This window comes from Colletes gigas, unplaced genomic scaffold, assembly GCF_013123115.1.
Source record: "Colletes gigas isolate AHSC1104 unplaced genomic scaffold, ASM1312311v1 Colletes_gigas_Sc00009, whole genome shotgun sequence".
NCBI lineage: Eukaryota > Metazoa > Arthropoda > Insecta > Hymenoptera > Colletidae > Colletes > Colletes gigas.
In genome coordinates, this window is record NW_025106638.1 from 4,165,280 (window position 1) to 4,185,896 (window position 20,617).

The window sequence follows — 20,617 nt, forward strand, 5'->3', positions numbered from 1 at the left end:
AAATTATATTAAAATTATTCATAACATACAATAAATGGAATATTTACTTCGTTCTTTTAGTCGTAACTGACAAGGGAACTATTCCAAGCAATATTGTAGAGCATGATTGTAGAGCAATAAAAAATATCTAATAAGTATTTTCCTTGTCTATTATTATACATGTTATGGGCGTGGAAAACACCGTCTAGAAACTGTATGGTTTATTATCTAAAAGAACAGTTGGGTGTAGGAAGCCTCCTCCCCCTCATCATCTCCTTTTCCCCTTCTTAAGGGGAAACAACTAAAATTAAAGTTAACCTTAACCTATTACAAAAGAAAATAAAACTAAAATAACACTACTTAATTACTAAATATCATTACCCTATTAGGAACATACTCCTCTCCCTCCTCTTCCTCCTAACTTTCACCGTTGCATATTTCGAAATGATAACTACGAACTTTCAGTGTCCTCCTAGGCTCGAACCCCCTCCGAAACGCGATTTTGGGGGTTTTTTCACCTGATTCGCGTTGACTTTGCTAGTTTATCGATTGGACATCGACTTGGGGGAGGAGGATCAATATTCCTGCTCCGTTGGACAGAAAACTCCTTCCTCACGCTTATCGATTGGTCATCGACTTGGAGAAGGATCGATTTTCCTGCCCCGTTGGACAGGAAACTCCTTCCTCACACCCGATTGTGGTGGAGAAAAAGTCTCAAATCACCCTGGACGAAGGTGAACGAGGTTTTTTTTCTGAGTCGAAGGCCCCGTTAATTTTGTCGAAGAAAAAATGGGACTCCGGATTAAGACGAGTAGCTACACGTGTGTTGCAACTGTTTCATCCCTTGTTCCATGAGTTGGCGATGGTCTTTGTAGAGCACCGTGCAACCCTTGTATCGATACAGCCCTTCGTCGACCAACTCGGTACTCGCGCTTTTGGTTTGCTAAAGCTCACGACTAATTTGCGATGAAATTTGCCAACTGCGGAGTACTCGAAGATTTTTTTTGACAAAGTCACGTTTCAAAAGTCATGCACATGCATATTCTAACGTACAAAATTTCACTAATCTATGTGCATCGATTACTAAACACGATTTCTAAACCTGCAACCGCGAGTGCCCCAGTTTCATTTGGATTGTAATACGCAAGGACAAAGGTATTCTTCGTTCGCTGGCTGGTGATAACGAGATTGATCATGTAAGTGTACTATAGAGGGAAAGAAATTAGTTTCAAAGAGTGTATTCTGTAAATACAACGTGAACAGTTTCAGATATTCCGTATTATCTTCGGGGCTTTGAACTTTAAGGTAGAGATATTTGCTTCTTGAGACATTTTTGGAACGTAACAGATATGCAGAGAAGGTATGGAATTATAGAAAAATTTATCCGAATGAGTACAAAGGCTCATCAGTACAAAGACTCAGATTGCAATGTAGTAAGTTTAATAATAAATTAAGTTTCACATTTTCGGTAACTTACCTCTTGTTAGATATCAATCATGTATGGGAAACGTTTGGTAGCTTGGGCGTTGGTCCGATGATCTAGCGCACAACCCCTTCGAATAGGGTTGTCTCATGCAGTATGTGAGCACCCGGCCCAATTTTCATTAATCACAACTTTCATGCACATAATAAAGTTACACGAGTACATGCACTTGCAAATAGTAAACTATCATCGTGAATGTTATGAAATTTGTCAAAGTAAAAACCAATGACTCGCGTAAATCGTGCATTCGACGGTTAAAGCGAACATCTTATTACAGCAATTATTAGAACCCGTCAAGTACATGCAAAAATGTCTCGAGACACGCTTGGAATACAAGATACCAATTGCTTTCAACGTGTGGTTAAAAATACCAGTGGATAAATTTCGTGAAATTGCACTTATATCAAAGACAATACATGTTTCCACTATTATGTGAGTTCACGATATACCATGATTTTGTATTACTGCCGTTTAATCAATTTGTGTAACTTTTGCAGAATCGATGATATACAAGATGAAGCGAAAATAAGAAAAGACGTTCCAGTAGCTCACTCTATCTATGGAATAGCTAATAGTTTGAATGCCGCGAGCCATGCTATGCTCCTTGCTGTACAAAAAGTTCACGCGTTGAATCATCCGCAGGTTAGCTATGTGATGAAAATACAACCATTGGGCATTAAACTTAGATTGTGATATTATTGCTGTAACAATTAGGCTATGGAAATATTCCTAGAGGAAATATTGAACATTCACACTGGACAGGGTCTGGAAATTTATTGGAGAGACAATTTCACTTGTCCATCTGAAGAGTCGTATAAGGCGATGGTGCTTGGAAGTGAGCCAGAATTAATTGAACAGTTAATTTTGCCATATATGTATATAGGGTTATCCAAATTGAGTGTCACATCTTTCAACAGATGGAACTACTAAACGGTTTCATTATTCTTTGTTATATTTCATACATGTCATCACTAAACATAAATAAATCATGATGGAACGCTACACTGTGCAACAACGTGTACAAATTGTTGAACATTATTAGAAACGTTCAATTTCTGTTCGAGTTTGTTTTCGTGCACTTCGCGAAATTCTTGGTCCAACGACCTTCTGTCAGAACAATTCGTCGAATTGTGGATAAATTCAAAGAGACTGGGTCAGTTTGTAATGTAACACGTGGTACGTATCAACGTCGAGCTAAAACACAATATCATAGCCGCCATTAATGAAATAGAACCCCAATTATGTAATAGTGTAATAGAAAATTGGGCAAAATGAGTCGAGCTTATGAAAAAAAGCCTAGTCGGTCATTTGAACGATATTGTGTTCCACGATTAATGTTACGAAGTGGACTTTATATTAAAATAAAGAAACCTGAAATATCTCAAACAGTTTGTGTTTTGTATCAATTTAAAGATGTGACACTCAATTTGGATAACCCTATATGTTTTCATTTGTTTATAAATCTTCAGCATTATTCGAAACCTAACAAATATAAACATTGTTCGTGCTTTAGAAACAACAGGACTTCTCAGTTTTATGGTCCGTTCGATGCAACTGTTTTCAAATTGCAAAGAGGATTTTACTCCCTTGATAAATATCATGGGGTTGTACATCCAAATTTGTAACGACTACACTAATTTCCATTACGACTCGGTAAGCGCGATTTAATGACTATATTACTCTTGTATTACGCAATAATTACTTTTGGTAATTATTTAAAAAGCAGTTCTCTTCTTCGATTTCAATGATTTCGTAGTATGTTATTAAAATTAATATCCTGGACAATTTGTCGTGCATAAATGTCGTTCGACTTTAATTTTCGAGATACATGTGAAAGTGTTACAGTATTCTAACTTGACTGAAATATCGCACCATTTGCTGAAGAAACACCTTTGTGACGATGAAATAATACTAATGTAACCAAGAAAGTTTCTTTATTATTGGATTTTGTTAACTTTGTTGAGTAATGTGGTTTGTGGCGCTGTTGGCTGGGGGTAGGATCTTGGGAGAATTTCGTAGGGGGGCAGAGAAGGAAAGGAGGGGGGCCTGCTAGTGGACTCATCAGTAAGGCTTTCTAGCAGCCCCTGCTTTAGATGACTGGGATATTGGGAAGTCGTTCGAGGAATACATATAGCAACCGAGGGGTCGGTCGAGCGCTTGTGAGAGCTCGAGCCCTCTGGTGGCGAACATGGGAGGCGACGCCACACGGTAAAAGTTGCAAAAAGTGGGTTTAACGAATGCTGAAGGTATGCAAAGTTTACTGTTCCAATAAAGAGTATGGATACTGTGGAATGGAGTTTTAGTGAGGACTAAGAATTCACTGTTATTGAAAATACAGTCACTATGATTATTATGTATTGAAATTGTAACCCTTACACTAAATGTAATAGGTGTCAGGCAGAGATGGGCAATATTATATTCAAGTAGTAGGTAATCAAAAAAATGAGAGAATAGCAATTTAAATGATCCAGCAGGTAACTTATTACACGTTCATTGTTAAATATTGCATATTATACTTTCCACGCTACATCAAACACACAAATTACGGAGGATTCCACTTTTTACTTGGTAACACTTTTATATCTTCGATTTAAAAAAAGTATAGCTTGTTTCAGAATAGACTCTTAATATGGTTCTCAATATTGTTAACATATTACATGGTCCTTGAAATCGAAGAGAGGATACGAAATAGATTTTGTTAATAATTTCTTTACTCTTGTAGAATACTAATGACGAAGGCTACGCCGATGACCTGAGTACAGGGAGTTTCAATTTTCCTATCATGCATGCTATACAAACTCATCCAGAAGATACACAAATAAAGAGTATCCTTTATTCTGACATAGATTATCTAAAATAACTCGTATCATATCTTTTCGAACAAATACTTTGTTATTCCTTAATAAAGGAAAATAAAGCCATTCTGAAACAACGGACGAAGGATATTACAGCGAAACGATATTGCGCCAAACTGTTAGAAAAGTCCGGTTCTTTTGCTTATACGAGAAATGTGCTCGAAGATTTGGATAAGCAAGCAAGGAGCGAGGTTGAACGTTTGGGAGGAAATCCATTGTTCGTGGAAATTTTGGATAATTTAACGGATTTGACTATTCACTGAATTAGTATTGATAGGCAAACAGCTGTAGTGTTGCGTAAATACATGTGAGTTGACTATGAAAGGGATTAAAATTCATTTCTGAATCTGTTGGTAACGTTGCGAATGACACGAAAATGGTAACGGGGTTTCGAGACCCCATAAAAATGGGTCAAAAAAATCTCTTGAATCTTTGATGAATCAATGAGAATCAAAACTAACCTAGCGAAAAAGTTCTATATTTATGATGATCTACGCAAAGCGGATTGTAGCCAATTTGCTAATATTATTCAGTTTTTAATTAATAATTGCATTACCCAGCTAAGAGTGATACGATTATTAATTAAACGCTAAATAATATTAACCAGGTCTCGCCACGTGGAGATTGTTGCGAATGAAGACCCGCCCTAACCGATTCCCAACCACCCTCCATTAGTAAAGATCTTTTGTGACCAGCGATCGTTGGTCGAAGAAGCAACCAACGAAGGAAACAACCAACGAAAGAGTTTTTTGAGAAAGAATTTGCCCCTGAATTTACGTTTGACATAAGAAACTTGCAATTCATTGAATGTAATATGAGCCAGTGTGTCAATAACAAATTGCAAAATATAAATCGTTCATCATATTACTTTTTGTCCGAACCCGCGATCAACTTTAAGATAATGAATTCCGCTCAGCGGCCGACTAAAAAGTCATGCAAGTGCATATTTATTCTAACTTATAAAATTTCCCTAATTTATGTGCATCGATTACACAATACGATTTATAAACCTACAACCACGAGTTCCGTGGTTTCATTTGCATATCAATACGCGATGGAGGAGGACAAATGTTTTCTTCATTCGCTGGTTGGTGATAACGAGACTGAGCATGTAAGTGTACTATAGTGAGAAAGAAATTAGTTTCAAAAAGCGTAAAGATATCTCCTTCTTAAGACATTCGTAACAGAAATGCAGGGAAGGTATGCAATTATACAAAAATTCATTTGAATGTTCAAGTATCGGAGGTAATCTCGATTCACATTACCTTGGACAATCGAAAGCGTAAAAGAAAAAACACATATCGATACTACATGCACGTTCTACATTGTCGATATCTTTACATATTTCTAAAACGTCTTAAGAGGAAACATTTGAATTTTAATCATTTCATCAACACATATTTCTTCGAAATTTCCAACGCAGCCACCCTAAATCTTGCTGAATAATTTATGCTTAATTAAGATACTGCTGCCAACAAACAGAAGGGAGACTGGTGCAAATTGTTTTACTTGTTGTATTCCTCGTGACAAAATTTGGTGACAATACCAATCAAGGCACTTGCTTTATCAGTGTATCTATTTTTCAACGTTTTCTTTTCTTCCTTTTCTTGGAGATCATTTAATAATTTTCAAATGCTTCTTTCTTAGAAACTTCTAACAGTTAGTATCGGTTCGACAATAAAAAAACGGACGCTCATAAATTGTTAGCGTTACATTCGTAAAATAATGTCTAATCAATACAAAGACTTATATTGTAATATGGTAAGTTTAATAATAAATTAAGTTTTACATTTTCGATAACACAGTCTATATGAAAGTATATGGGAAGGCAAGGAGAGAAATACTATTGAATTATAGCATAAAAGTGCTACTTTTGTGAAACCAATGCACTCGCTAAAAATTAATTTTTCTTCAGCTAATCCCAAATTTTAAGCACATAACGAAGTTATACGATCACACACACCTCCAAATAGTAAACAGTCATCTCGTAGTAAACTTCGTAAATCGATCATCCATTCCACGGTTAAAGCGAACATTTTGTTACAGCAATTACTAGAACCCATCAAGTACATGCAGAAATACCACGAGCCACGCTTGGAATCCATTATACTAACTGCTTTCAATGAGTGGTTAAAAATACCAGAGGATAAATTTCGTGAATTTGCACTTATATCGAAGACACTTTATATTACCTCTCTTATGTGAGTTCACAATACACCATGATTTTGTATTACTGTCATTTAATTAATTTGTGTAACTTTTGCAGAATCGATGATATACAAGATGAAGCGAAAATAAGAAAAGACGTTCCAGTAGCTCACTCTATCTATGGAATAGCTAATAGTTTGAATGCCGCGAGCCATGCTATGCTCCTTGCTGTACAAAAAGTTCACGCGTTGAATCATCCAAAGGTTAGCAATGTGATGAAAATGCAACCATTCGGCGTTAAACTTCGATTATAACATTATAATTACAACAATTAGGCTATGGAAATATTCCTAGAGGAAATGGTGAAAGCTCACAGGGGACAGGGTCTGGAAATTTATTGGAGAGAGAATTTCATTTGTCCATCTGAAGCTTCGTATAAGTCGATGGCGCTTGAAAGTAAGCCAGAATTAATTGAACAATTAATGCAGTCATACATATGTTCTCATTTGTTTATAAATCTTCAGCATTATTCAAAAAATAAATACCGTTCGTGTTTTAGAAACAGCAGCGTTTTTCAGTTTTCTGATCCGTTCGATGCAACTGTTCTCAAATTGCACGAAGGATTTTACTCCCTTGATAAATATCATGGGATTGTACGTCCAAATTTGTAATGACTACTATAATTTTCAATACGACTCGGTAAGCGTGATTTAATGACTATATTACCCTTGTATTACACAATAATTACTTTTGGTAATTAATTAAATAAGCTGTTCTCTCCTTCGATTTCAATGATTTCGTAGTATGTTAGCAAAATTAACATCCTGGACAATTTGTCATATATAAATGTCTTTTACTAGTTCAGGAGATATTTTAATTTAAATAATTCTAAAACACCATTACTGTTGTACTAGTCTAACGTTGGTAAACAGAGCTAACGTCTTAGTGCGGTAGTAATGATGCCTTAAGAATTTAAATAATTTAAATTGAAATATCTCCTGAACTACTAATTTTTCGACGTTACATAGTTAGTACTTTTTTATAACGATTGTCCAGCTGAATCGATTGATGTATTAAAAAATACCTCATTCCATTTAAAAAAACAAAGTTGACCTTTATATGACCTTTACGCGTCCACTCACGAAAATACTAATAACATCAGAATATGCTCCACTCGATACCATTCAAGCCTCCGGTGAAACATTTTTTGTTACGAGTAACAATAGCGAGAAAATCAAGATGTCAAAATCGGGTGAGACACCCTGTATATAGCAACCGAGAGGTCGGTCGAGCGCTTGTGAGAGCGCGAGGCCTCTGGTGGCGAGCATGGGAAGCGACGCCATATGGTAAAAGTTGCAAAAAGTGGGTTTAGCGAATGCTGAAGATATGCAAGGTTTGCTGTTCCAATAAAGAGTATGCATACTGTGGAAAGGAGTTTTAGTGAGGACTAGGAATTCATTGTTATTGAAAATACAGTCACTATGATTATTATGTATTGAAATTGTAACCCTTACACTAAATGTAATAGGTGTTAGGCAGAAACGGGACAATATTATATTCAAGTAGTAGGTAATCAATAAAATGAGAGAATAGCAATTTAAATGATCGAGCAGGTAAATTATTCTACGTTCATTGTAAAATATTGCATATTATACTTTCCACACTACATATGACTCTTGATATGGCTCTCAATATTGTTAACATATTACATGGTCCTTGAAATCGGAGAGAGGGTAGAAAATAGATTTTGTAAATAATTTCTTTACTTTTATAGAATACTGATGACGAAGCCTACGCGGATGACCTGAGTACAGGAACTTTTAATTTTCCTATCATACACGCTATACGAAGTCATCCGGAAGATTCACAAATAGAGGGTATCCTTTATTCCGATATAGATTATCTAAAATAATTTTTCGAACACATATGTTGTTATTCCTTAATGAAGGAAAATAAAGCCATTCTGAAACAACGGACGAAGGATATTACAGTGAAACGATATTGCGCCAAACTGTTAAAAAAGTTCGGTTCTTTTGCTTATACGTTAAGTGTACTCGAGGATTTGGATATGGAAGCAAGGAGAGAGATCGAGCGTTTGGGAGGAAATCCATTGTTCGTGAAGAGTTTGGATAAAGTTGTAGCGGCCGTTTTATAGCCATTACGCCCTTGCCAGGGCATGAATTTACCTTATATATTATATCTTTACTATTAGATCGAGGAAATGTATATATTGAAGGGAGGTTTGAAGAAAGACGCTCAGTCTGTTTTAGACGTCGTAACATCATTGTAACTTTAACCTACGTGTGGCTACACCCCACACTCGCGAATAAACTGTGTAAGAATTGTGGGGTAGATCGTGGTCTTGTTATTTGAACCCCCTGCCCCCTCAAAGTAATGGATTTGAAGCATCCATATAATAAGTAACGTTTTAAGAAAGGTATGAATCAAATTTCACGCAATATCATGACATTTTGAGACTCTGAACTGACAAAACCTACTCGTACCATCGATCGTGCCTTCGGGGCATTTTCCTTGTTTTCTGTTGTATCTAATTTATGTAAATTTTATAGTTTTATGGCGTATGTATCTTGTTGGACGACCAATGGGCCAAACATCGATAAGTCATCCTGAGTTAGTCACAAGTCTCGTTAGTCACTAGGTCTAGGATCCTCCTCCCCTACTATAGCTAAGATACTCCCAGACTGCAGGGCCCGGCGAGCTTTCAGGTGCGCAACAAGTCTACAGGTGTTAACGCCTAATCCAAGAGCCAAATTCCATTGTAAATTCCGTTATTCTTCGTAGTTGAGTTCGGCGTGAATTCAACGTAAATGAATAAACTCTTATAATAAATACAGAGCATTACTTGATCACCCGGATTCCAACAATCCATATTGTGAATTCCTTCTATAATTTTCAAAGCAATGCACAATATTTATAAAGACGAAGTGTGAAGGTGAGGTAAAGTCCTCTGCAAGGCCAACTACCCCTATGGCCACAGCCCAGTGTGGTCGACTCACAGCTGATAGTGGGTGTAGAGGTGAAAGGAAGGCTCTTCGAACCCTTTGCTCCACCGTACGCTTGTGCTCAACGATCGTCACCTCGCGACGGAATCACTGGGGCGGGTTCTCCGAAACCCAATGCACGGAGAGCACCACGAGGTGATACCAGTACCTGGGTATCTACCTACCGGTTGCTCCTACGCCGTATAGCTCTAACTGATCGTAGAAACCTCTACTCCACCGGTCGGTGTACTCTACATTTGTGGCACACCAGACGGGTGGTTCGAATGTGTTAGCGACGGCTTATTTTTAAGGGACGTCGAGGGCAATTAGCTCGACGATATTTCGTTTTCAAACGATTTATGATAGGGACTTAGCCTGCGTGGGGCCCAAGAGGGATGGTTGCAAGGACACAATCCAGATGCCCGTCGATGGCTGGTGACTCGAAGTCACGCAGCTATCGGGCGTCATAGGATTGCTTGTTGAAAGGAAACGTAGGTATGTTAGAAAAAGACAAGCGACCCGACGTTGTCTTGCTTTAAAGAATAGGAACTCTGTTCCTTGAGGATCTGGCCACGGAGTGGGGAAGGCAAGGGTGCCTTCTGGTAAGAGGACTAAGCTTGACCTCTTGCCACTTACCCCAGAACCGGACTGAGTAGAGTTGTTCTTGCAAAATATCTAACAAGTGGGTTCTTCGATCCCTTCGAACGGCGAACCACCACTAGGCGATGCCAGTAGGTCGATATCTACCTTCCCGTGGCTCAAGCCGTATTAAATTCGGGACGAATGGCGGCGGGACGAAGTGGCTTCGTCCTGCCGCTATGAGACAGCGTGACTGTCGAGAGGACCGTTTGTCCCCCCGTGGATGAACGCAAAAGCACGGGCACGGAGAGGATACCGGAAGTATGCTTCGAGCTATTCCCGGTATCCTCCCAAATGGTGAGGAAGGGTCACCGTGGGGTTTTTAGTGGGTAGGTCTCGCGCCCATTCCATAGGCACGGGGAATCCCCACACACCCCTCCCGCCTCTCCCCAAAGAGGTAGGAGGGAGTCTTTCGAAGATTTTCCCCACGAAAAAAAAAGCCGTATTAAATTGGAAGAGACTCAAAGTGATTAACATCGAATCCCTAACGTCGCAGTCGTGGCAACGAACTGCAACGTTTAATCACAACACTGCATCTACGATCGCTACAACAGGCGGATTGTTCTTTTGTGGGGAAAATCTCCAATCGCAATGATGAGATTTTCCAATAAATAAATGTCCGCAAACTTGATTCGATTACGAGGAGAGAGATCGGCTCACACTACTCGGAGCTCGTACGAAAATGGAGAGAGATCGTTCCAGGGTCCACTCTCGACCGCCGGCGGCTCACGAATGAACCGCGCCGCGACGACTGCAAGCGTCGACGGCCGCGGCTGAGCTCCGTCGCGCAGGCGCAGAACCGGGTAGCCACGGCTTGTCGCTGCCGCGTTTCAGCTGTCGATCTCTTTACAATTGAACACTTTGCTCTCTCTCTCTCTTTCTCGGCGCTAACAACACAATTCCTAGAATTTGTTCTAAGAACCGAGAATTCCAGCGAAGTTAGCTAATCAAAAAACACGTAAATAGCCGCGGTCTACTAATCTAAACAACGAAAAAAATCAAAGTCAGCCCAACCTTCTAGAATTACGCGAATTCAACATAGATACGGGAATCGCGGCCGAGTTTCTCCGTCTCAGACTCACGCGATATTTAAACATTTATTACCTAGAAGAACAATTAAGTATAGGAAACAATGTGTCAATTGCACAATTACGTACTTTTATATTTATTTTAAATATAATCAATTTTTTTGGTAAAAGTCGCTTCATTGGCGTTTTAGTCAATTTGCCTATCAATACTTTTTATATATAGAATACATGTTAATACAAAGTAAAATAAATAATTGTATTCATATAACCTACCTAGCCAAGGTTTCCATCGCAAAATGAGCTATAAGTAAAGAATGGAGGTCATTGTTATTGTACGAGGATGCGTTTGACATAAGGAACTTGCACTTTATTGAATGTAATATGGGCTAGTGTACCAACACAAAATTGAAAACGCAAGTCGTTTATCATATTACTTTTTGTCGAACCTCGTGGCTAACTTTATAATAATGAATTCCGCTCAGCAGCCGCCTAAGAAATCATACACGTGCGTATCTAATTTAACGTATAAAATTTCGCTAATATATGTGCATCGATTACACAATACGATTTATAAACCCACAACCGCGAGTTCCGTAGTTTCATTAGCATTGTAATACGTGATGGAGGAGGGCAAAAGTATTCTTCTTTCGCTGGTTGGTGATAACGAGATTGATCATGTAAGTGTACTATAGTGAGAAAGAAATTAGTTTCAAAAAGTGTTTCAATATAGCATTTTCCGTAAATACAACGTGAACAGTTTCGGGCATTCCGTATTAACTTAGGTGCTTTGTACTTTAAGGTAGAGATATTTCCTTCTTAAGACGTTCATAACAGAAATGCAGAGAAGGTATGCAATTATACAAAAATTTATTTGAATGTTCAAGTATCGGAGGTAATCTCGATTCACATTACCTTGGACAATCGAAAGCGTAAAAGAAAAAACACATATTGATACTACATGCATGTTCTACATTGTCGATATCTTTACATATTTCTAAAACATCTTAAGTGGAAACATTTGAATTATAATCATTTCATCAACACATATTTCTTCAAAGTTTCCAACGCAGCCACTCTAAATCTTTGCAGAATAATTTATGTTTAATTAAGATACTGCTGCCAACAAACAGAAGGGAGACTGGTGCAAATTGTTTTACTTGTTGTATTCCTCGCGACAAAATTTGGTGACAATTCCAATCAAGGCACTTGCTTTGTCAGTGTATCTATTTTTCAACATTTTCTTTTCTTCGTTTTCTTAGAGATCGTTTAATAATTTTCAAAATACTTCATTCTTAGAAACTTCTACCAGTTAGTATCGGTTCGACAATAAAACAACGGATTCTTATAAATTGTTAGCGTTACATTCGTAAAATAATGTCTAATCAATACAAAGACAATTGCAATATTGTAAGTTTAATAATAAATTAAGTTTTACATTTTCGATAACAAACTCTATATGAAAGTATATAAACGATAGAAATGCTAATGACTTATCGCATATAAATGCTACTTTTATGAATCCAATGCACTCGCTAAAAATTAATTTTTCATCAGCTAATCCCAACTTTTATGCACATAATGAAGTTATACGATCACACACACACACACACCTCCAAATAGTAAACAGTCATCTCATAGTGAACCTCGTAAATCGATCGTCCATTCCACGGTTAAAGCGAAGATTTTGTTACAGCAATTACTAGAACCCGTCAAATACATAGAGAAATGTATCGAGGAACGCTTGGAGTCCAAGATAGCAACTGCATTCAATGTGTGGTTAAAAATACCAGAGGATAAATTACGTGAAATTGCACTTATATCAAAGACGTTTCATGTTTCCTCTCTTATGTGAGTTCACAATATACCATGATTTTGTATTACTGCCGCAGTAAATCAATTTGTGCAACTTTCGCAGAATCGATGATGTACAAGATGAAGCGGAAATAAGAAAAGACGTTCCAGTAGCTCACTCTATTTATGGAATTGGCAGAACATTGAATGCCGCGAGCCATGCTATATTCCTTGTTATGCAAAGAGTTCACGCGTTGAATCATCCAAAGGTTAGCAATGTGATGAAAATACAACCATTCGGCGTTAAACTTCGATTGTAATATTATTGCTGTAACAATTAGATTATGGAAGTAATCCTAGAGGAAATATTGAAGACTCACAGGGGACAGGGTCTGGAAATTTATTGGAGAGACAATTTCACTTGTCCATCTGAAGCGTCGTATAAGGAGATGGTGCTTGAAAGTAAGTCAGAATTAATTGAACAGTTAATGCTGTCATATATATGTTTTCATTTATTTATAAATCCTTTGCATTATTCGAAACCTAACAAATATAAACATTGTTCGTGCTTTAGAAACAACAGGATTTTTCAGTTGTACGGTCCGTTCGATGCAACTGTTTTCAAATTGCAAAGAGGATTTTACTCCTTTGATAAATATCATGGGGTTGTACATCCAAATTTGTAATGACTACTCTAATTTTCAATACGACTCGGTAAGCGCGATTTAATGACTATACTCTTGTATTACACAATAATTACTTTTGGTAATTATTTAAAAAGCAGTTCTCTTCTTCGATTTCAATGATTTTGTAGTATGTTATTAAAATTAATATCCTGAACAATTTGTCGTGCATAAATGTCGTTCGACTTTAATTTTAGAGATACATGTGAAAGTGTTACAGTATTCTAACTTGACTGAAATATCACACCATTTGCTGAAGAAACACCTTTGTGACGATGAAATAATACTAATGTAACCAAGAAAGTTTCTTTATTATTGGATTTTGTTAACTTTGTTGAGTAATGTGGTTTGTGGCGCTGTTGGCTGGGGGTAGGATCTTGGGAGAATTTCGTAGGGGGGGCAGAAAAGGAAAGGAGGGGGGCCTGCTAGTGGACTCATCAGTAAGGCTTTCTAGCAGCCCCTGCTTTAGATGACTGGGATATTGGGAAGGAATATATATAGCAACCGAGGGGTCGGTCGAGCGCTTGTGAGAGCTCGAGCCCTCTGGTGGCGAACATGGGAGGCGACGCCACACGGTAAAAGTTGCAAAAAGTGGGTTTAGCGAATGCTGAAGGTATGCAAAGTTTACTGTTCCAATAAAGAGTATGGATACTGTGGAATGGAGTTTTAGTGAGGACTAGGAATTCATTGTTATTGAAAATACAGTCACTATGATTATTATGTATTGAAATTGTAACCCTTACACTAAATGTAATAGGTGTCACGCAGAAACGGGACAATATTATATTCAAGTAGTAGGTAATCAATAAAATGAGAGAATAGCAATTTAAATGATCGAGCAGGTAAATTATTACACGTTCATTGTAAAATATTGCATATTATACTTTCCACGCTACATCAAACACACAAATTACGGAGGATTCCACTTTTTACTTGGTAACACTTTTATATCTTCGATTTAAAAAAAGTATAGCTTGTTTCAGAATAGACTCTTAATATGGTTCTCAATATTGTTAACATATTACATGGTCCTTGAAATCGGAGGGAGGGTACGAAATAGATTTTGTAAATAATTTCTTTACTTTTGTAGAATACTAATGACGAAAGCTACGCCGATGACCTGAGTACAGGGAGTTTCAATTTTCCTATCATGCATGCTATACAAACGCATCCAGAAGATACACATATAAAGAGTATCCTTTATTCTGACATAGATTATCTAAAATAACTCGTATCTTTTCGAACACATTCTTTGTTATTCCTTAATGATGGAGAATAAAGCTATTCTGAGACGACGGACGAAGGATATTACAGTGAAAAGATATTGCGCCAAACTGTTGGAAGAGTTCGGTTCTTTTGCTTATACGAGAAATGTACTCGAAGATTTGGATAAGCAAGCAAGAAAAGAGATCGAACGTTTGGGAGGAAATCCATTGTTCGAGGAAATTTTTGATAAATTAAGGGATTTGAAGCATCCTCACAATAAGTAACGTTCTAAGAAAAGTATGAATCAAATTTTAGTTTGAAAGGTATTAAATATTCCCAGCGGTATCATGACATTTTGAGACCCTGAACTGGAACCTTCGCGACATTTTTCTTGTTTTCTGTTGTATTTAACTTATATAAATTTCATTGTTTTATGGCGTATTTTATCACGTATCCATATCGTGAATTATACATATAATTTCCAAAGCATTGTACAATATTTTTTAACGCGTATTGAATTCGTTTTATTTGACGAGTAACATTGTATAGTTAATAAACACCAATTTGATAGAAAATCTTCGACATTTACATTACAGTTATTTCCGTGCCATTTGAAACAAATAATCGATGTTTATTGATAGACTGCGCATCATTATGCAAATTCATATTTGTATTAATATAATTAATAAAATGGTAGCTTTATAAGGGGTTGTTTGAACCTCTTAATAATTCTTATCTTGCTTCAAGTATTTTTTAGATTTATACATGCATTTTATAGTTCTTTCAGAATTAAGATTTCCCATAAATGCGTAAACATCCGTAGTCTATTTGTTAAACAAGTGTTTCCATGTAAAATTGCAACTGGCTGTACAAAGTTTACATATGTGTAATAAATTTTTCAATATGTATATATATTTTCAATGTTTTTTGAGAAAAATATATATATGTATACTGGCTGTCTTACCTAATATGACCGGTCATCTAACTGATCGAACGATTTATATTTTTATGTAAAACACCGGGCAAAAAGTATCAAATTCTGTTTAACTTCCGATGTAAATAGGAAATATATGTAATGTAGTTCCTTTTAAAAAACGAACTTCCCCGTCATATCTTTTAAATTAATAACATAAAAAAAATTTCGTATGCGCCAAAATAGAGATCCTATTTTATCCTGCAATTTATATGTAAACAATTTTTTCGTATCATCAATAGTTATTGAAATATTGCGACTGTCACACTTTAGCGTGGACACCCTGTAGATGTAAATAGGAAGTCGTAGTATTTCGAAGAATTGACTATTTGCTACGAGCACGTACGATCAACGACTTTGCCAAGGTCGTAGTAGTAGTCCAATGACCTCGCTGACGTAAACAATAAAAAGTAAACAAACGTTTCGAATCCCCATATCTCCGGAACTAACCACGCGATCGACTTGAAAAAAGTTTCATTTTAAAGGGCTTTTCATCCTCTATCCGATCAATATATCACCTATTATTATTCATGCACTCTCCTATGTTTATTTCGAAATCTACTTTGACTCTATGCACCCAAAGAAGTTTCAGCATTTCCTATTGATCATACAACTGTATTATAAATTGTTTATTTAATTGAAAATGAATTTAAATTTGTATACAGGATGCTTGCATAATTACTCTGCCATTTTTTCGTAAATAACAGTTTTCTCCGGAACTAATTACAGTATCGACTTGAAATAAGTTCCCAAGGGCGTTTTACCTTCGATCCGATGAAAATGAAAAAAGACGTCGTTTGTACATTTTCTGTATGAAGTTCTAGCGCTAAGTATGTACTAAGTATGCACATTTATTACTTTTTGTTCGATAAGGTGATTAGCTATAAAATAACGAATTCCGATCAGGAGACACCTAAAAAATCATGCATATATCCTAACGTGTCAAATTTCACTAATTTATGTGCATCGGTTACACAACATGATTTATATACCCGCGATCGCGAATTCAAAAGTTTCTTTCGCATTGTAACGTAGTCTTTGAACGATACGTGTACTCTTACACTGACTTCGTCAGCTCGGGGTTTTCCGCCTTTTTATGTCGCCACGTGCGGAGCCTTATGCTACCTCGTCGCGAAAGTCCTCGAATATTCCGCATGTGGCAAATTTCGTTGTAAAATAATCGACACGAAGGTGCCAGGTTCAAGTTGACCAGCGAGCTTGACCAGGTTCGAATTGACCAAAAAATCACAAGGATTCAAGTCAGGCGAATAAGGAGGCTGAGGAGCCACAGGAATGGTTTTACTGGCCGAAAGCTCATTTACTGAAATTGCTATGTGACAAGGCACCATTGTCGTGATGCAACATCCAGTTGTTTTTGATAATTGGCCTCACACTTTCTCTTTCAGTGTTCCCCACAGAAAGAAATCTAAAGGTGTTATGTCTGGTGAACGAGCTGGCCACGATATTGGACCGCCGAGGTGCGAATAGTTACTGCCCCACCCTGTATATAGCAACTGAGGTGTCGGTCGAGCGCTTGTGAGAGCGCGGACCCCTCTGGTGGCGAGTATGGGAGGCGACGCCACAAAGCATTATAAAGTACAGTCAAATTTTCAGTTCGAACATATGCAACCCCTGGAAAAAAAGGATTACATTACGTAAAATAAGTTCCCGGAATTTCTCACTTTCAAACTCCACCAGTGCATGTATTGAAACAAATTTTTGTGTATAAGTAGGCAACAAGCTCGAACATTCTCGAGATTCCGTCTCAATTATTATACGCTTATTATTATATCTTTATCAACGTATTAATAATTGTTTACGAATGTAAAAATTCATAGTTAACTTTGAAAAAAAATATTTGTTTCAGTGCCCCTCTCCATTATTTATAATCCCATTTCTGCTGGGGACATCAATCTTTGTACTTGCAATATTAATGCATCGATGTCTGATTTTTTATTTTTCGTATCGTGGCATTACTGGTCGCTTGTATGTATAGCTAGAAACCGAACGTAATATGTAAGAAACACATTAAAGATGGAAATTTACTGATGTGTTTATTTACATATCGAGTAATAGGAAAAATTAATAATATATACTATAGTTGACTTCTCGACTCCTTGCTGTCAGAATAAATCGAACTTATGTCAATATCTTTTTTTCATTACAGATGAAAATTTTACCCTTGAACGTATTAACTTATATAGATTCTACGTCATACTTAGTAACAATTATAAATATTAATTACAGATTCATATGAAACAACATCGTACTCTTAGCGTGATACGTGACATTGACGTTCCGTCAAAGTCATATGTAATACGCAAGATGTGACTAAATTTCCACCTGTCCCCCGTGATTCCATTTCTTCGTTCTTTGTTTCTGGTAATTACTCGCTGTAAACGTTTCTTTGTTTCATTCCTCGCTTTTCCATGCTCTGAATATTACTTAATATTGTCATAGACATTTTTAAAATATCTACAAATCCTGTCCAATCCCCGCTTTCCATATCAATCCTCCGATCGTTCGCTTGGCCTTTAGAAATTCCCTTATTGTCGGTAAAGCAGTACACCGATCGATACAAAAGAACGTTCGACTCGCAGATAAGAGTGTTACGTTATCACGTGAACGTAGGTTTAATGCAAATAGCGCCACAACGGGAATTAATTGTAACCCGATTATTCACCGTCGAGTGCAGAGTCATGTAACTGCGTTTTAGTTAAGAACGAATTTCAAACGGACCAGCGTATTGTAATAAACAATACGATTGTATATTTTTCAACGTGGGCGATCAAGCTGGGGAAGGTAGAGAGAAAGGAAGGCACTTCTCTTCAGATACTTAGTTTATTTTCTAAAGGCCGCGTCGATCTCGAGGTTCCATCGTTCCTTTAGTTTATTGTTTAGTTATTACGGACTGTGACCGATTAGTTATTTCCGATAAGAGTTTCAATGGTCTTGACACGCAGCAGGGCCTCGCGACACTTCGCTTCGAGTTTCGTTTACTCTCACAAGGGTCATAAATTTTCTTAAGGGTTGTTTAGGCCTCTTGCCTCGTTTTCTCTCTCGACTCCCACGCTCTCTCTCACGCGCGCCCGCTCCAACATGGCCGCGTAACCTCCACCTACACTCGGCTCGGGGGTGGATCATCGATCGATGACGATCCGGACGGATGGGGCAAGGCACGAACCCCGATTGGACCAGGACAATCCAGAGGGAGGATCAAGGAATATTCCGGAGAAGGGATGAACACCGAGGACGACGAGAAGATTTCCGCGGAGGAGCAGATCGATTTTGAGAGTCAACAGAATTGTATCTAAAATCAAGCTTAAGACGAATAAACTTTTACCAATCTTTTTCGAGCAATCAATAGTAGTTTGATTTTTGCGCGCCTCGCCGAGCAGAGCGGTTCAACGCTCCACGGGCACCAACCCACCGTCCTTTCTCCCTAAACCGCTATCTCGGGACGTAACAAGAGAAAATTTGCTTACTAAATTGTTCAAAGTTTCGTCATGTTTGCTTAGAACAGTATCGAGAAAACCACAAAAGAAAAAATCTTCCCCGCTCTGGCTCCTTGTCCCCATATCGCCTATAGTTAGTTACCATATAGTAAATAACTAGATTGTGGAAACCATTTTAACTCGTTTTATGTTTATATATTCGAATTGTTAATAAATCATTGTGTCGGGAAATAAGCGTTGTTTGCTTTTCTATTTGGTAAATAATCGGCTTCATGAACCTTGTAGGAGCCAATAGTAAGTCTAGGGAAATTCTGTTTTACCAATGCCGGCCTGAACTTGTATCCTCGCGTACACGCATTTGTTACTAGACGCCCTGGGGTTTTCCCGCATGCGCGTCGAAAACAGTACCGGCGAAGTGATTTTACTGAGCGAGAACGAGCGTCCTGTGGCCTCTTTTTCTTTTTTTTTCTTAAACCATAAAAAATGTTTGAAAAATGAATAAAGATAGCAACGTAAGATAATATTATAGGACGACATAAAATATTACATAATTTGTATAAAATATTCATACGAAGGAAAGATTAAAGCACCGAAATATGTATCAATAATATGTGAAAATATACAGAAATATGCAAAATATATTCAAATTATTTATTTATTATTACAATATATTACGAGTATTTTTTCAATATTGTCAAGAATTAGTTGATGACGTTTATCGCTTAAAGTCAATTTAGAAACTGAGAACGAACGCTCAACGTCACAAAATGTGATTGGGTCATATTTGAATTTGCTGAAGTAACATGCTTTAATCGTTTTAGATTCTTTAACAATCTGACCTCGTAAAATTCGTAGCATCCATGAAGTGTTACCATAAATGATTCGCCATAAGTAAACACGAAATGTATAAATAGCTATGTTATGTTATCATTTCTGCTATCTAAACAAACGTTGAATCAGTAGACTGAAATAGAATCATATGAGCTCATATGAGAAAAGAAATGTAATAAATATTTATGACCATATGTTTTTATACAAAATATGCAAAATATGCAAAATAAAAAATATATTTTCAAGGACCTCTAGCGATGAAACAAATTTCTATTTAGGATTCACTGTTTTATCTATTTCTTAAAAACGTATGCATTTGCATAAACATCCGTAGTCTAGTAGTAATACTAATATATTCGCTTTAAATGACTCAAACTGCCTCATCTGTCACTGTTGTGTCAGTCAAAACCATTTCTTTAGATACTCGTGGCGTTCAATATGTGAGTACGTTACTGTTATCATCGCGCATGTGCAAAATAGATAAGCTAGTAACACCGACATGCATTCGTGCATCAGTGTACGTAAGTAGATAGCGAATGATTCT

The 20,617-nt window shown here is 37.2% G+C and overlaps 2 protein-coding genes across 4 annotated transcripts; both read left to right on the plus strand.

Annotated features, from left to right (window-relative positions):
• Window positions 1-1,107: 1,107 nt before the first annotated feature.
• On the plus strand, window positions 1,108-8,733 carry LOC122397385 (geranylgeranyl pyrophosphate synthase-like). Of its 3 annotated transcripts, none has more exons than XM_043396520.1 (8): window positions 1,108-1,175; window positions 1,243-1,412; window positions 1,740-1,894; window positions 1,960-2,104; window positions 2,177-2,297; window positions 2,976-3,115; window positions 4,185-4,287; window positions 8,424-8,733. In XM_043396520.1, the coding sequence occupies exons 2-8, from the start codon at window positions 1,329-1,331 to the stop codon at window positions 8,618-8,620; spliced, it is 945 nt and encodes a 314-aa protein (XP_043252455.1). In that variant the 5' UTR covers window positions 1,108-1,175; window positions 1,243-1,328; the 3' UTR covers window positions 8,621-8,733. The 3 variants fall into 3 exon arrangements, with proteins under 3 accessions (XP_043252455.1, XP_043252453.1, XP_043252454.1); XM_043396518.1 differs by lacking the exon at window positions 8,424-8,733 and adding an exon at window positions 4,381-4,641; XM_043396519.1 differs by lacking the exon at window positions 8,424-8,733 and adding an exon at window positions 4,381-4,641 and having other exon boundaries at window positions 1,116-1,175; window positions 1,249-1,412.
• A 2,993-nt stretch (window positions 8,734-11,726) lies between these two features.
• Window positions 11,727-15,622, plus strand: LOC122397386 (geranylgeranyl pyrophosphate synthase-like). The gene is made up of 7 exons (XM_043396521.1): window positions 11,727-11,811; window positions 12,828-12,982; window positions 13,050-13,194; window positions 13,267-13,387; window positions 13,500-13,639; window positions 14,699-14,801; window positions 14,890-15,622. The coding sequence occupies exons 1-7, from the start codon at window positions 11,755-11,757 to the stop codon at window positions 15,096-15,098; spliced, it is 930 nt and encodes a 309-aa protein (XP_043252456.1). The 5' UTR covers window positions 11,727-11,754; the 3' UTR covers window positions 15,099-15,622.
• The last annotated feature ends 4,995 nt before the right edge of the window (window positions 15,623-20,617 follow it).